The sequence below is a fragment of the Melospiza melodia genome, chromosome 1 (genome assembly GCF_035770615.1).
Source record: "Melospiza melodia melodia isolate bMelMel2 chromosome 1, bMelMel2.pri, whole genome shotgun sequence".
Lineage (NCBI taxonomy): Eukaryota > Metazoa > Chordata > Aves > Passeriformes > Passerellidae > Melospiza > Melospiza melodia.
This window is the reverse complement of record NC_086194.1, coordinates 82,709,052-82,726,262: the sequence shown is the minus strand read 5'-3', so window position 1 is coordinate 82,726,262 and position 17,211 is coordinate 82,709,052. Positions and strand designations below refer to the sequence as shown.

The 17,211-nt window shown below is 38.6% G+C and overlaps 1 protein-coding gene across 1 annotated transcript in view; it reads left to right on the top strand.

The window, feature by feature from the left end:
• The window catches only part of CDKAL1 (CDK5 regulatory subunit associated protein 1 like 1), a 388,757-nt gene that overhangs the window by 117,994 nt on the left and 253,552 nt on the right, over positions 1–17,211 (top strand). The window contains exons 6-7 of the mRNA XM_063159828.1: positions 1,876–1,972; positions 9,886–9,934. Coding sequence (XP_063015898.1) covers positions 1,876–1,972; positions 9,886–9,934 — 146 coding nt within the window. The remainder of the gene's footprint in view (positions 1–1,875; positions 1,973–9,885; positions 9,935–17,211) is intronic.

Here is a 17,211-nt window from a genome sequence, read left to right as displayed (position 1 = left end):
GGAGTGTCACATGGTGCTATGTGACATTTTTAGGTAAAGCATGAAGTATGAGTTTTATTTTCTTTTTTTTTCTTGGATATGTAGTAGGTGACCTCCACTGAAGTTTTGAAAAACCCTTAAATGTTTACCACTGAAAGAAAAGAGGGATTACAGGTTTTGGAGACATGTTTCTATGTTCTGTGCTGAAGAAATATATTAAATTAGCTTCTTATCATAGTTCTTTACCCACAGAAATATTATCAAGGAAGAGATGAAAAGGTGTGCATTTATATTATACACTCAGTGTGCAAGTAGAGGACCAACAAGGTTCTGTATGATGAATGTCTGAATATTTCCTGAAAGTCCCACTAAAACAAAATCAAATATCTTATAGATATTTGCTGCATTTATATCGGATATGAGGTAACAGTCATAATCTATTTACTTGTTATTTCTCACTTGTGTTTGTTTCTTTCCATTAAAGTAACTTATTTTAGTGCAGCAGCCAACACAAGGTATTTAGCAAAATGGCCTGTGATCTCCTTTATTATTGCAATCTGTGTGTTATTTTGAGCTTTCATTTGAGCTCTGAATTGTAAACGGATTTGCCAATATAATAAGTGTGGAGTGAAATTCTGAGCAGGGAAACTCTCTGTGGTACCACTCTGGGTTGGTTTGGGTTTTTTTTTGTTAAAATTGCCTTTGCTGGAGATGGACAGATACTAATTTAGTCTTCATGTGCTTGTTGAACATCACTTTAGTGCATTCATCTTGCAGACAGCTCAAGCAAGCTGAAGAGTATGAAATTGTCTACATACCTGTGTATTGTGGATATTTTTTCTGAAAATTGTGGTGATGTGAATTAGCCTATTCCAACATAACAGTAAACACTTCATGAATTCATACATTGCTGGAGAAAAGATTCCAGGTTCCAGTTTGACAGAAGCCATGATGCAACATGCAACCATGAAAGATTGTTCTTGGAGCAACCCATAAAGTGCTAGACCTAGCAAATCTCCTAATATTATTCAGCACTTCCCTTCTTTTGTGTTTTGCACTTTGTTAATGCAGTTGTTGTGTTGGTTAATGTGGTGATGGATGATGTTCAAAGTTGAATGGACATGGGCAGGTTTTGCATCTCACTGTTTTGTGTGTGGCTGCTAGTTCTGTGCAGAACTTCCATCAGTTTTGAGACTCAGTCCTGCCTTGATACTCACTGCTGAATTCACAGTGAGTAAAAATGTTACTAATGAGATGAACAGTGTTAACCATTTCATCTTAGTGTTTTCATTTCCTGCCTGATGCTAAGGTAGTGTAAAAGTTAAGGAATAAAATAAGGTATCCAGACAAAGTGCTCAATATGCTTAAATACTGAAACATTTTAAAGTAACTCCATATTTCAAAGTAAATAAATGTTTTAAGTAGACATCAGAAGACTGATGTAACTGGTCAGTTCTGCCTGGTGCTACATCAATGTGTCTGTTCTCAGCTAGGGGCTCCTGCCTGCATCCTGTGCTCTGTCCCTTGCATTCTGTGTAACTTCTTGAATCGATGTTAATTACTCTGTCCCATCTTTCTTGGCCAGTTTCTCTTCTACCATTTTGGCAAATAAAGTGAACTTGATTACAGCTTTCAAGTTGTGTTTTTGTCCAACATATGCAATGGTCATGGTCTCTGTAGATACTCCCCAAACTGAACCAGGTGTGCTGTAGCTTCACATGGGGCTCTTTTGGTGTGTTGGTTTGTTTGGTTTCTGAGGCTCAGACATGCTCAAGTTGCTTCTGATTTTGTGAGGTCTTCATTGGGATTGTTTTCTGTTTTCACAGGCATAATGTGAGTACTGAAGTTGAAAATGATAATTTAAAAAATATTGACCCACTGTTTGTCTTTCTTTAGGAAAGCCCAAGAAGGGAAGAAGAAAGTTGTGCTAGCAGGCTGTGTACCACAAGCTCAACCTCGCCAGGAGTACCTGAAAGGCTTAAGTATTATAGGGGTATGTATCTTCAGAAATCAAAGGTTTTCATTAATGTTTTCAATAGGTCAGTGTCAATATCTAGACTCTATTGCCTTTCTCTGGGAAAAATCAGCAGAGAAGCTTCCTGCCATGTGCCCCTCCTGTTCATCTTTTTGCATTATACAACATTTAAACCTTCCTTCAGTCGAGGGTGATTTGATTTGGCTGTGGCAAAAGAGGAGAGAAAGAAAAGCATGCTGTTGTTGGAGCCGACTTCCAGTACCTTTTGAAGCATGGAAATTTCCAGGCTTGATCCAGGATGAAGATATCAGTTACCATATTCTTAAGAATATCACAGTTTATTTGCTCCAAGATAAACCTTAAGACCTGTGTTAAAATCAGTGGAAGAAGCATAGGGGACTAGAGCATATGAATTACACAGACACAGATGAGGATTTCGTGGTTGTTTCTTTACTTCACACTATTAAGCAGAATGGAAAATAGCAATTATTATTTTGTTTAAATTTGAGGCAGTTTGAAGAGTTAAATCCACTGGTGACTGACTTGTTAAACAGTTACCAAGCTTTACCTCGAAAATGAAACCACAGAGCTTTGACTTAAGTAATAAAGTGTTTTCAGTGTTCTGTGGGATGTGGTACTAGTGTATCATTGAATTGCCTTTGGAAAAGAAAAAAGTAAAATGGGTGAATGGATTTCCTCTTTGCTCAGAGGCCACAAAGTTATTGATCCATGATTGGTTATATTATACTGGTTATAGCCTGTATAATAATACCTACACATATGTAGACAGAGGGGACAAAAATGAGCCAAGTCACTTTGACCAAGACTGTAATGCAATGTTTCAGTTTTGATGAATTTTAGCCTATTAAAATTGGGAAGTTAACATTTTTTTAAACATTTTTCCCCTCTTTTTAAAAATTCTCTTTTAGGTAGCATGTAATTTCTGAAAATTAACCTCTTCTCATCATCTTCATTTGAGTACCTAGAACCAGTGTTTCATGAAAAGTATTAGTAGTTTAGTATTTTTTACAGAAATATTTCTGTTAGGAGATGAATTAGGTGTTAATGCAGTGTTCCCAAGTGCTTTGCAACTAGACCTGAAAATACTGAAATTTGGTCTTTGCAATAAGGACACTGTCCTCTGGCTGTCATTGCTGTGGTAAAATTTACTGTGCTTTGAATAAGAGATCCCTAAGCTCAGAAAGGTCTCAACCTTGAGGCAAAACTATTAACAAAAACAAAGCTAAGAGCATATTATTGTCTATGTTTTCAGTTTGTACATTTAAGATTTTCTTCCCATTTTATAAAGAATGTGTGTGAAAGGGTGACTGTTTAAAGGACAAGACTTGTTATCTTACTATTGCAAAATATTTTTGAAAGGCAGTTTTTGCAGAATTGAGAAATAGAAAATGTTCTGTTGGCAATAGGATGTTGATTCTACTTTAAAATTTTGAGCATTAAGGGTACAGTTTTGAAAATCTTTCTTTTATATGAGGTTGGTCTTCAACTTAGCTGAGAGACATAGTTGATTTATTGTTGCTTATATAAGTCCTGCTATTTTCTCCCCCCACACTTTTTTTTTCTCTTTTTCAATATTTATTTTAAAGGACCACGTTGTCTGAGAATGTGTTTATTTACCAGCAATTAGAACTCCCTCAGGGTGGCTTTCTAAAGGCAGTGTGTCAGAGGCTCTTCTGCTCCTCTTGTTAGGATGGAGGAGGAAGTTGTGTTGTAACTACCAGAGAAATTCTAGTAGACCAGAGCTTGTTTTGATCTGTATTTGAAAAATACAGGACTGAACTTCCACTGTTCTTTTTTTTTTATTGCCTGATTATTCCTTGGGCAGAAGGAAAGGAAGGGCAACTTCATATCCTTCTTACCATTTGTGATGTTACTGTGCTTCTGTGTTTCTTTAAAATAATTGCTACTTTATAAACATAATATGGGTTGAGGCCTTGCCATAGGCTGTGTGTAAGGCAAACCACAATGTGACATGACAAGGTGAAGAAGCTCTTTTGTGCAATGGGAAAATTCTAGGCAGTAATAAACCTGCCAAGGGTGTAAAGTACCTGAAGCACACAATAATGCATTACAGAGGTTCACAGCCAGTTCCCCTCTGGTGGTTTCCAGAGCTTACTCCTTTGAGTTTGTGGTGTACTTACTTCAAACTCAAGTGCTTGTGCAGTGCACAAAGAGACATCAGCTCTCCTATGTAGTTATCACTCACTTTTCATTTTTAGTTGCTAGGAAGTAACTAAAAAAAAGTTAGACCTAAAGTAAACACCCTAAGTACACCTAAGTTACACATCCTAAAGTAGGATGTGTAACTGTGCAGATTGTTTTGAGGGGATCATAGGGGAAGGGAAGGGAGAGACAAGGGGGAATGAAAGATTTAGCTGACAGGTTATGTTTTGGGACCCCTGAATGGATGCAGCTAATGGTAGTGCTTCTTCACTTCCTGAGCTCCATACAAGAACATGCAAAACCCTGGTTCCCAGTGACAGTTGAGCCGTTGGAATGGGATATTTTATTTCATTGACATTTTCTGGAGTTTTAAGGTGCTTGATCTCCAAATGATGCTGTGTGTGGGAACCCCTGGTCAGGTTGCTGGGAGTTTATAGGTCTTAAGGGGCTTCACAAGGCCCGTGTATCCATGCTTTGAAGTCATCAAACTTGCTGTGCAGACTGAAAGCATGGGGCCTAATCCACATATGTATTCCATTAAAAGCATACAATAGCTCCACAGGTGAGTGAATCCTGAATGAGAACTCCAATTCTCCTTCCTTCTCTATTTTTCCCAGTGTAACATCTAGCATCAAAGACCTATCACCTCCTGCCATACACCCATCATCCAAGGGAAGTGTCTCACTCCTATTCTTTCATCTGCACAAACCCACACAAGCAATCCAGTGTTGCTGCTCTGGAAGGCTGTAACCCCCCCTTTGCTGCTGCTCTCTGGGTCAGAAGGTGCAGGTCCTGTGCATGGTAGGGCACTGCAGGCTCTTTGGCCAAGATGAGCCTGAGGCCGCTGCTTCCAGGAGAAATACATAGCCATGAAAGTCTTCTGCCAAGGCTCCTTGCATTCTCCTGACCTCCAACTAACCCTTTCCCCTGGCTATTCTACTGTATACGGCAAGCCTTAAGTAATTTTCTTTTCATATCCAGTTTGAAACTCTGGAATGTGATTAGTGGGAGTGCTGAACAGTCCCAGCAGCAGCACATAACACTAGGAGCACTGCTATAAAGTGATGATGCAGCGTAAAAAATGCTAAGTGCATTACAAAAAGCAAGCACTTTATTTCTCAAGCTGTACATCTGTAATTGGTATACACTTTTAAGTTTAATGTACCTTATTCCTTCATTTGTAAAATGCTCCGGCGAGCAAAGCTTTAGCAGTGCCATTGTGAAAGGAAATCACTGGAACTGTACCAAGATGCCAAGTGTCTGTACATCCCTACTGCTTTGGCCTCATAAACCAGGAAGATACATTGTATGGTATTTCTGTGGTTCAGTTCATAAAAGTTTTGATGATGTTTGCAAAACAGAGATAGTGATACTTGCCTACCTTGCAGTGTTTATAAGGCCAGACTGCATTCAAGATTTGGAGCCTGTCTGCTGCCCTTAAAACAGAGCCTTGCATGAAATGTAAATATCCAATATGTACATCGTGAAAGCCAAATTTGATGGAATTTTAGTCTGAATTATTTGAATTAGCAGAACTTATTGGAAAACATGCTGAAAACCTGGGAACAGGTGGACACTCTTATTCTGTAACTTATGGCTAAGAATGGCTTCATACAAATGTCAGCTGGTTTGCTTTGGCTTTTGAATTCCCAGGTTGATATTCATATAGGACACTTGAACTGGGAAAGCCAGAAAAGAGTGTCAGTTAAGCACCTGCTTTTAAACTGAAAATTGGATGTGCAAATAGAAAATGTTCATTTCTACAGTAGCTATGTACTATCCTATCAATCAAAGGGTGTAGCAATTAATTTAGATAAGAATTATCCTTCAGCCGTGTCAGTGTTTAGCAGTGAAAATCAGTTGTTTATGTGCATCTCTGGGGTAGTCCCCTTCCCTTTAAAGTTTGTGTAGATCCTCCTCTCAGGATACATTCCTAACCCAGAGTAATGCCCATTTGATCAGTATTGTCAGCAAAGGTTTTAAACACAGATGTTATCCCTCTGAAGCCAGGGTGGCTATAGTCACATGCCTTTTGAAGTTATGTATTAAGCCCGAGATTTATCTTGCCTAAGTGCTGTAATTTGAGAGTCTGTTTTGCTCAGCTCTCTTTATGGTCAATGAAGATAATTATCTCTAAAATAATTTAGATTTTTAGAAGACCTGATGTGCCTTTTGAAGCCATGTATTTCCCTTTTACTGGCTTTAGAGAGGGGATAGGCTGAGTAGTCTTTTAATATCCAGTGTTTGGCAGAGATCCCTAAACAAGGTGAGATGAAACAGAGAGTTGGTGAACTGGAGTTAAAATCTTTAGGATTATAAATAGCATGTTGTAATTACCTAAGACAGACTGTTTTATCTATGTAGTGACCATTTTGTTTCTTAACTATGTCAATGAAAATCAATATATGGGCTTTTTTCAAGATGAGAAAAAAAGATTGTTTTACTTCAAGTAGCTCTGTTTAGATATTATGGTCACTCCTAGGGTGTTCACATTGTATCTTGGGAAACATTTCTTCATGTAAAGGGTGATCATGCATTGGACCAGATTACTCAGGGAAATGGTTGAGTCACAATCCTTGGAGGTATTTAAAAGTCATGCAGATGTGGTGCTTAGGGATATGGTTTAGTGGGGGCTTGACAGTGCTGGGTTATTATGAATACAAATGATTGCTGAGCTGCACTTAGGCCTAGTTCTGATCCCACCAGGAAGGGTCAAAGATTTTTCCTGGCCTTTGTTTCAACTCAGCCTTCATGCTTTGTTAAACTCTCTTTTTCCTTGCTTTTTCACCAGACAGTTCCCTGCTTTGGCTACTTCTCCAGCCTTGCCTGTGCTCTCGGCCCATATCAATCTCAGCCCAGATTTCTGCACCAGCCCTGATTTGTGCTGGTTGAGTGTTTTATTTCTTGTTTTTCTTTTTGCACAGTTCCCCTCAGCTGTCAACTCTGTTCTGTCTGTAGCTCTTGTTCTGTTCACCTCCCAGTGGAGAACCATTTGAAGTGGACATTAAGTCAGAAATGTACCTAACTATGCTGGAACCAAGGAGCCACAAGATCTGTGGAACAAGTGGGGTGCACTAACACACCCAGGAGTGGTGTCCTGCTGTCAGTCCTGGGGTTTGGTTTTTTGAGGCACTCTGCAAAGAAATGTTGAGGAATGGTGTCATTTCCCTTCATACACCACCAGGATGTCTCTGTGCTTCATGGACTTCCTGATGCCGAGAGACATTATTGGAGCTGTGCTCTGAAGGTTTATCTTTGATGCCAGTCTAGAGCAGAATTATTCATAAGGTTAGTGAGATGTGAGGAAAAGCATCCACCAGACCTTTATATATTCAAGAAAATTTCACTACTATGACTTTATAATTTTTTTTTTTCCTTTTTCATTTCTCCCCATCCCTTTTTTTCCCCCAATAAGAATTTTCTAAGCCTTTCACTCTTTTCACTTCATGTTCACCTCACATTTTCTAAGATACTTTTATCTTCATAAATGCAGACTGGAAGCATTCCACATTTTCTTCCTGAGCACTTGGGGCTTTAGCCAAAAAATTTCCAATAATTTCAAATGAAAAATATTTAATGTGGGAAATAACATGTAAGGCAGAACAAACATCCATTTCTAGGTGAAGATCTCATCTCTCAGACCTATAATTTTAATTACTTACATGAGCCATCTTTTTGACAGACATATTGAGAATAATTTAATTTATCCAATAAAATGAAGATGCAATATAATGGTTGGTGGTTTTTTTTCTATCTTTATTCAGCAGGGGATTTGGAGCAATGCAAAAATTCCTCAGATGCACAATGATGAAAGTAATTGGTAGCTCAGGTTATGAACCACCCAGATTTCTCATATTTTAAATTATTAAAATGGTTATGAACCTGAACAGTCTAGTACTGAGACATATAGCAGTAATACTTTAGGTAATATAACACAGACTTTGCTCCCTGTCTGTAGTGCAGTTTTAAGTATGCACACTTCTATTTCCAAATGGAATTTTTCTATTTGTTTTTTAAACATTTAGTAGAAAGTATGTATGTTAAATATCTTGAGTCATAATTTTTAAAACTATATCCAAAATGGATGTTTACACAAGTATGTAAATATGCATGTGTTCCATATGACTGCTTATGTGTGCTTCCTTTATAAGCTGATTGCTAGGTATGTATGTCTGTAATGTGAATGCTTGTGATTCAGAAAATTATTTAGATACATTTATTTTTCAATAAAATTATTAAACTGGAAATATTAGGAATACTATAACTAAATTTCTAGAATTTGTAACTAATGTACTGTATTAAAAAATCTGAAATGGTGGACATGCCTATTTTAAAATCTGTATTTCAAAAGAAATACAGATTAAAAAAAAAGAAAAGAAAAAGAAAAATACTTTTACATGAACTTGATCCAACACTCAGACAAGGAAGGAATTGACTCCCACTGACTTCAGCTGGGAATTTAAAATCAGACTCCAGCTATAGGTGAGCTTTTTTTTAACTTCTACTAGACAGATTGGGAAAATGAATGTGAAGCAGACAAGATTGTGCAGTCTTCTATTTACAGGAGATGACAAGCTCAGTGGTTTAGGGCAGAGAGACTTAATGGCTTTGATATGAGGGACCCATGTTCCAGGCTCCTTGTTGCAGACCAGGTTATTCTCTTGAAGCCTCTGCAACTTGTGCTTTTCTGCTTGTTTTGGAAACAAGCTGGAAAACAAACTCCAAGGAAAAGACTGCTAAATTCATGCTACATCTAGTTAATGTAATGTACAGCTTAGAGAAGCAGTGTTTGGAAAGGAATATTGTGGAAAAAATGCATACAAACTTAAGCGTGACAAGTTGGCTTTCATGCATTGTATGTAAATATCTGAAGTAGAATTATACAGAATAGGTGGCTTGGATGAAAGCTGTGGAAAGAACCTCAGCTTCAAGAATTCCTGAGTGTTTAATTTTGCGGTGTTAATGTTGATTCCTTTTAGTTTATATGCCAAAATCTCTACAGTGTGTTGGCCATTGACTTTAAATAAAGACTGATATACCTATTAAGAAATAATTGAACTATTTATCCCATTATTGGTGAATTTTGGCAAATATAACACTAAAACATAAATTTGTTATCTTTATTGCAGACGTTATATTAAGGTCATTAAAGATTATTTTGTGTTGTGAAAAGCATGAGGGCTTTTCTCTCCATTTCCAAACACAGGCTTTTCTCTCCATTTCCAAACACAACCTGCATCAAGTTCAGAAGACTGTCTTGTTCTTTTAAATTTCACAACAGTATTTTTAATTTCTTCCTATGTTCCACTGTCTTCCTCCTCCAGTACCTCATTCATTTTCTCTCCTATATTCTGCCCTGACATCCTCAGCTTTTTGTTGTGTTCTGGTGAGGGAGCACTTTGTCTGTTTGAGCCACCCAGGTGCTGAGTGCCTGGTTCACCATTGCCTGTCACAGACTATGAACAGCTTAAGGCCTGAAGTCTTTTCTAGCAGTTTGGTGATTTTTGCCAAACTTATGGGAGCTTGCCATTTTTGAGGACAAAATTTGGTTTAAATTGGGTGGTAAATGTTAAAGTTACTTTTGGCAGATTGACCAAGATCCACAGAAAGTAAAAACTGGCTAAAAACACAGCCCAAAATTCTTTACTCTCCCTTAATCCACAAGAAGACACTCTTGAAAGACTAGTTAATATGAAAGTATGTTTAGTTGTTGACTACTTAGGTATTTACCTTCTGACTTTTTTTAGGTTCAGCAGATAGATCGTGTAGTAGAAGTTGTGGAGGAAACTATTAAAGGTAAGCATCACACTTGAACTAATTGCAGCTAGTTGGAAATGTGTAAGCATTACCAGAAGTGCTGCTGGTGTGTTCTTTTTCACCCTAACTCTTGCTTTGTGCTCCAGCTGAATGTTTGGGCAGTGCTATACTTTGTCATGTATGCTTTGTATAAGTGATAATTTCAGAGATGTTTTCTGTCAGCAGCTCTGAGGGCTGTTGGTTTTGTAGGTAAATGATCAAGAGGAGACATCAAGAAATCATTTAATCAGTGTAGGTTGGTGTAGAGTATTGTATAAAGTCCTACACTATCTTAATTGAGTGTTACACTTCTACTTTCTTTTGTTTAGTTCTCTGGTATTTTCTTCTTTTCCAATGTTTTGGCTTACCTCCCTGAGCTCTTCTCAGCAGGGCAGATAAATTATCTTCTGATTTAATGTTCTTTTGTAACTCTGTTCCCTGTTCTTTCTGGCTTTGTTCATGTGTGTACTCTTAGTACTTTGCAGCAAAGGAGGGAAAAAACCCAGTATTGTTTGTGAGCCTGACCAGTAAACATTTGCTGTTAAATAATATATTTGTCTGGGCCTTTCTGGGTTACCTAAGTTTGTCTCCATTACTTATCAGGCCATAAAAATTACTGTTCCATGAAGCTTTAAATTACAAGTTCTAGTTTAATTGGCTGTACTTTCAATATAAACAAGTGTCTAGTCCACAAGACATTGTCAGTAACTTTATTGCTGGAATACAATTTTTTTGAACTACAGCATGGAAGTTTAAAGCAGTGCAAATTTTTAAAAGGAAAAAAAGTTTCTATCATGAAATTGTGTAGTGTGGTGTAAGGCTTCTAGGGCTTGTGGTTTGAGGGCCTTAAGATTTCATGTTGCTTTGAATGCTTTCAGGAATGAAACCTGTATTTAATGTACTCCCAACCAGATTTTTTTCCCAGATTATCCTTAACCTATGGCATGTATTTTTGGGGGGTAGAATCTACTTTTCCATACAAGCAAAGAAGAAATATATTCAGTACATATTTTTTATTTAATAAGGCAAACTGTTTGCCCAGAAACATCATGGTGTTCATGACAATATGTTTGAAATTATGATGCTTCATGATTTTTACAAGGGTATTTTAGATCCCTATCTGCTTTTTCCCAAATTTTATTAGTTCTTGAAGGAGTAAGATGATAACCTGGGTCAGCATGCCCTCCCTTGACAAAAATGGGGTTTTTAATATTTATACTGACTCCAGATATTACTGCTTTTTTGATAACTTAATTACTCAGGTTATGGTGACTGAATGTTTAAGAGTACAAATAATCTAGTAGCAGCTGTTAAAATAATGATTTTCACTGAATGGATTTTTAGATTGCATTTTAAACATTGATATAATGCTGGAAAATAATGTTCATAGGAATGTTAGTGAACATTTTAACTTTAAAAGTGTGAATTTTTGGAAAGATTTTTGTTCCTTTCTAGCTTACTAAAAGTGATTTGAATTAGAAGGAGAAAGTGAGCTGCTGAATTCCATACATAGTACCAATTTGATCAGGGATTTCCCGAAAGGTAATGGAACTCAGGATTTCTGGAGTTTCATTGGAAAAAGATGAATGCAAACCAGCTCTCTGAGAGAGACACTGACATACTGGAGAGAGTCAAACAGAGATGGTTGAGGGGCTGAGACTGGATAATTCCTCCTCATAGGAGAGCCTGGGAAGGCTCAGGGAGGAGGAATCACATCAAAGTATATAAATACCTGAAGAGAGTGTGCAGAGAGAAGTGAGAGAGACTCTTTTCAGTGGTGCCCACAGACAGGACAAGAGGCACAGGCACAAAAAAGCAGAGGAGGTTCCCTCTAAACACCAGGAAACACATTTTGACTGTGAGGACGACCAAGCCTTGGCTCAGGTTACTGAGGGAGGTGGTAGAGACTCCATCCCTGTATTCAAATACTGTGCACATGGTCTTGGGGAGCTGGCTCTCAGTGGCTCTCCTTGGGTGAGGGGGCTGGATACAGTGGTCTCCAGAGGTCCTTTCCAACTGTAACCCATCTGTGGCAATCAGATTGCAACTGGAAGGAGAATCAAGTTGGCAGGGATCATAGCATAGGGTAATGGTTTACTTTGGTTAAAGCCACCCATAAATTAGGAGCTTTTACTTATATTTATTTAATTTACTTCAATAAGCTGCATTATTTTATGTATTTTGGAATCATCTACTAATGGAGAAGAATGTGAAGCTCTTTTTCAGTGTGTTTTATGAAGAGTGTAACTGTGAACTCCCATTATCCAACTGAATTAAAATACTGTAGATAACAGGACTGTTGATTAGAATATTTTATTATATGAAACAGATACATGGTAGAAGATTAAATTAATTTTAGATCAAATGAAATGTAACCCTTTGTTTTCATGAGTCTACATTGTTGGCAACAGCTTCTGAAGCTGCTAATGCTTTCAGGAGATTGAGGTGGTGTGGGACAAGGGGGTTAAATTAAGTATGAATTCTGAATTCAGAGCCAGCTTACACCTGTGACTTTTAAGCTAGGTATCTCTCATAGCTGTATGATACAATTGTTTCACCTTTTTTTTTTTTTTTAAAGAAAATCTAAAGGTTGCATGGGTGATATACTCTTGTAATGGGAATATGTATATATTGAAAGCTTCAAAAATACTATATATTGAATGTTTATAAAAAAATTTGACTGAATAAGTGGAACTTCATAGTGTCTCTGCTCTGTACGACAGCTCTGTAGATTGGTCAGCCTCAATGAGTTGTCTGGATTTTCTGTCCAAATACCAAGGTGGAAATAGGTTATCTTGATGCTAGTTTTAAGTCTAAAAGTCTGGCTTTCCCTGGCTTCCCATTTCTTTCTTAAGTGGTACCTTAATTTTTTCTTGGATGCTTGAACTTTGTAGTACACAGTTTACAAAAAGGGGAAGTTTGCAGAAAGAATTTTTTTCCTTATTTTTTTTTTTTTTTTTTCCCTAATAGTCATCTTTTCAGTTTTTCATGAAAATGGCTTCCCTGTTGGATTTGGTTGAAAGCTTGCTGCACTCCCAAAGAAAATTGATTTCTTGGAATTATTTAGAACTCTTTGTATGAAATATCAAAGGGTTTCTTCTAGCTTTATTTCTCAGTCTTAAGGGCATTGTCAGGAAGACCTTTTCAGAGCAATTCCATTCTGCTGCGTCAAGAGATCGTAGTTTCAAGAAATATATCTTTGTAGTGGTCTTTACCACATATGTGTGAAGTCAGTGTAATTGTTAGTTCCCAACTCTCCATCAGATAATTCTGATAAACACTTTTTATGTGACTTTATCTTTTTATCCTGTTTCATCAGAAAATGGAAAAGAAGGATGTGCACATTTGTTGTTGCACTGACAGCTAAAAGAGAGAGAGAGAGACTTTTAAGATGCTTAGTGATTTCTCATTTTTATGCCATCCTAACTTTTATCACAAGTGTTGAATTGAATCTTTGAAATTTCCTAATTAGCAGGTAAATTAGAGGTAAATTGTCACTTCCAGAAGCAATCTTCAATAGCAGTACAGTATTTGTATGCAGGTCATGTCTAATTAATATTTATACTGTGTCCCAAGATATATCTTAACTAGAGGCATCTTCATGTACTTTTCATATGATATGGTAATTTATAATCTGAAACCTCTATACTGCCTGTGAGGAACTAGACAAAATAATTCATTGACAGTCTCAGAACTGAGTTTCTCAAAGTGACATCCACAATTGTGTAGCCAGTGTGTCTCTCATTCTTCCTGATAGAACAGAATGGTTTTGTCATGCAGGGTTCTGATTTAACAGTTCAGTAAACCTTGCTTCATCTGCATGTTCCCAAATTTTAAGTCTGGCTTACAGCAATTTTTACATTAGGGCAACATACCCACTCCATGTGCTTAGTTTTCCAGTAAGGTGGTATGATGACATAGAATGTTAGGAAAATATTGCTAAGGAGTTGTGGTGTCTGTGAGCTAGGTGATAACAGGCCTATAATTTATGTGTGCTGCATCGCTTAGTAAAATTTCTGTATAGAATATAAAATTTATTTGGGATGACCAGTTTCTATGGTATGCTCCAATAAGCTGAAGATTTGTCTTTGCAACTGCAGAATGTGGTTATGGTGACTGCTCAAGTCAGCTTTTTATGAATCACTCTAAAATCTGTCTTTAAAAAAAGCCTGTGTGTGTATACAAGCTTGGCTATAAACAGTTTACAGTAGGCAAGAGAATACATTTCTTCTGTATTTTAAAGGAGAAATGTTAACTGCTTAATAGAGAAATTCTTCTTTTCTGGCTTTGAATTTAGGTCGTCAGATATTTAGATCTTTCCCCCTTCCTTTCTAGACATGCTCTCAAATCTCATGTTATTAAGGGTTTGTGGGGGTGGGAGGCATGGGACCAGAGTGTTTGTGTACAGTTTGCTTTTAGCTTTGGCCTTAGGGAGATGAGGGACATAGGCTGAATTGAGTGTAGTCCATATTGTGTCTGTCTAATGCTTTCACAAAACACAGTTTTACAATGGGTCATTAGACCTGATTATAAAAAACAACCGAAGGAAATTACTTCAGGGTTGAGCCCTTTATACTTAACATAACCTTTCCCAGTTTCAGTCACGTTGACCTGTCTGGTGAAGTTGTCCATCCCTTCCCAGTTTAAACATTGACCATTATTTGCTCAACTGTTTAATTGTGCTCATGTGGTTAGCAGGATTCATGATAATTGCAGTGTTTGTATGAAAAAGAGATAAAAGGTACCTATATTATATATAGGCTAAAGTGTAGAATTTATACTGGATTGTCCACCTGACAGTGAGTGTGTGTGTATATGTATTTATCTGTATGTATATGAATGCTGGAATGTCAAACAGTGTTTGTATGTGCTGCTTGATTTCACTAGAATCTGCTGGTAACAGTAGATAAAATAGACTATTTTCAATTTCTATGACTGTGGGAAGAGTAGCCTTGACTTAAGAAGCTGATGACAGGCCAAATTGAAGAATAAAAATTGGAGGAGTCGGGAGTTCTTATTTGAGGAAAAGTATCATTTGGCTCCCAGTCAGGAAAGTGACTGTTTGTGCCAAAATGCAGCTTTAGGAGGGTCAGAGGGAGGGTAGTGGCCTCATCAAGTCTCTGTTTCTGTTTCTATCTCCTTTGAAAGGACATAGAAAGGAGGGGTGAGGGGGGCAGTTTTGGGTGGGTTGTTTTATTTATTTCACTGTGTGGTGGGTTGACTTTGGCTGCCAGGCCCCCACCCAGCTGCTTTCTTGTTCCCACTCCTCACGAGGGCAGTGGAGAAAATAAAATGGGATAACTCTCAGGTCATGATAAGGACAGGAAGATCACTTATCGAGGCAAACAGACTCGACTTGGGGAAAATTAATTCAATTTATTGCCAATTAAGAATAGAGTGGTGAGAAACTATAGCTACCTTCCCCCACTCCTCTTCTTCCCATGCTCAGCTTCATTCTCTCATCCCAGACTCCTCCATCTCCTCCCGAGTGGTGCAGAGAGATAGGGAGTGTGCGGTCAGCCCAGTGCAGCCCCGCTCTGCTGATTCTGCTTCCGACATTGTCCCTGCTCCAGCCTGGGGCATTCTTGTGGGCTCTGGGGATCCAGGAACTGTTCCAGCGCGGGTCCTCTGCGGGGAGTGCAGTCCTTCAGGAGCAGGCTGCTCCGGTGGGGATCCCCGCAGGCTTCGTGCCCTTAATGCAGGAGCCCTGCTCCCCGCTCCTGCCCCCCGCTCCGCCGCGGGCTGCGGGGCATGATCGGCTTCGCTCTGCTCTCCTCCTCTCCAGCAGAGAGCACCCGCAGCACCTCCTCCTTCTCCTCTTTCCTCCTCCTCTTCTCTCCTTGCTGCTCATAGGGCTTTCCCTCACGCTTCTTTCCTGGCTGCCAGGCAGTGTTTGTCCCTTTCTTACCCCTGTGGCAGCTGCAGAGCTCCGCGGTGCCCTGTGGCAGGGCTTTTGGAGCCGGCTGGAGCCGCCGGTGTCTGGCCCTTGGCAGCCCCGGCCTCTCCTTGCAGCGGCCCCTGCAGCCACCTCCACACATCCCGGGAGACTACCATGTCCCTAATGCGATTTCTAGGAGGTGGAATTGCCTTTTAAACGGAGATTGTGGAAAAGTAAGGGCACTAACTGGGAAAGCTGTGTTCGAGGCAGCTTGGATAAGGCCTTGAGCAACCTGGTCTAGTGGGAGATGTGCCCATGGCACAAGGGTTTGGATCAGATGGCCTTTAAGGTCCTTTCCAACTCCTTAACTAAGAATTCTGTGATTCTATGAACTCATGCCAGGGACTGTGTTTAAAATACTTAAGAAAGTTGGATGGGATTGAAATAATGTTTTCAGTGGGAATACGCAGAGCTACAGTGAGTCAGTAACTTGGGGCCGAGACTGTGATTAAAGGATTCACCCATCACTCATTTGTATGTATCAATCACTGAGGTTAATGGCATAATGTGGTACGTGTCACCTGCCTCTGTTTTGTGTGCCCTGGATTGGAAATTTTGGAGATACTCCTATTTAAACAAAATTATATTTTTGTTGTCATCAGAGCATTATGGGTAGAAAGAGCGTCATTGCTTAAACAAGTAGCTTTTTCCCCCCCATTTGTTATTTAAGAGCTACTTTGACAACAAGCATTGGCTTATAAAAGACCTGGCTGGAAGGTGTCCCACTGTATGGTTTTTAAACAAAGGTTTTTTCATGTGGCCAGAGGCTTCAGTGAGAGCACCACGTGACATTTTGATTGCCCCTTTCTGACTGCTTACTAAAAGTGTGATGTACGGAAGGGTACTGATGAGTTCCAAATAGTAATACCATGATCTGTGCCATTATCAGTTCAGAGAGTTCAGCTTTGTAGACTGTAAGTTAAATAAAAATGTAGAGCATGATGAGGAATATACAGTAATTGTGGAGAAACTGTTTCTGCAAAGGCAGATTTTAATTGCTTTTGTAAAACATCAATAATAATGTGGCTCAACATTAAAATTGTCCCTGCTGGGGCAAGAAATTTCTGTTACTATCAACTGATTTTTGCTCTTACAGGAAAGTTTATTGCTGTTTTTTCTGTGTCTGTTCCAATGCTTTTGGGCATGCAGGGACTGTTAGGTATGTGAGATGATCCAGGACTTTAGCTAGGTTTAGTAATTATTTTTCTCAGTGTAGGTGTTTCACTGATTTAATTTATAAATCCGATAGAACTGACTGTCCTTATTATGACTGTCACTGTTATGACTTTATTTTGTAAGTAACTCACAGAAACTGAATGGGAGATAAATAGTGCCACAG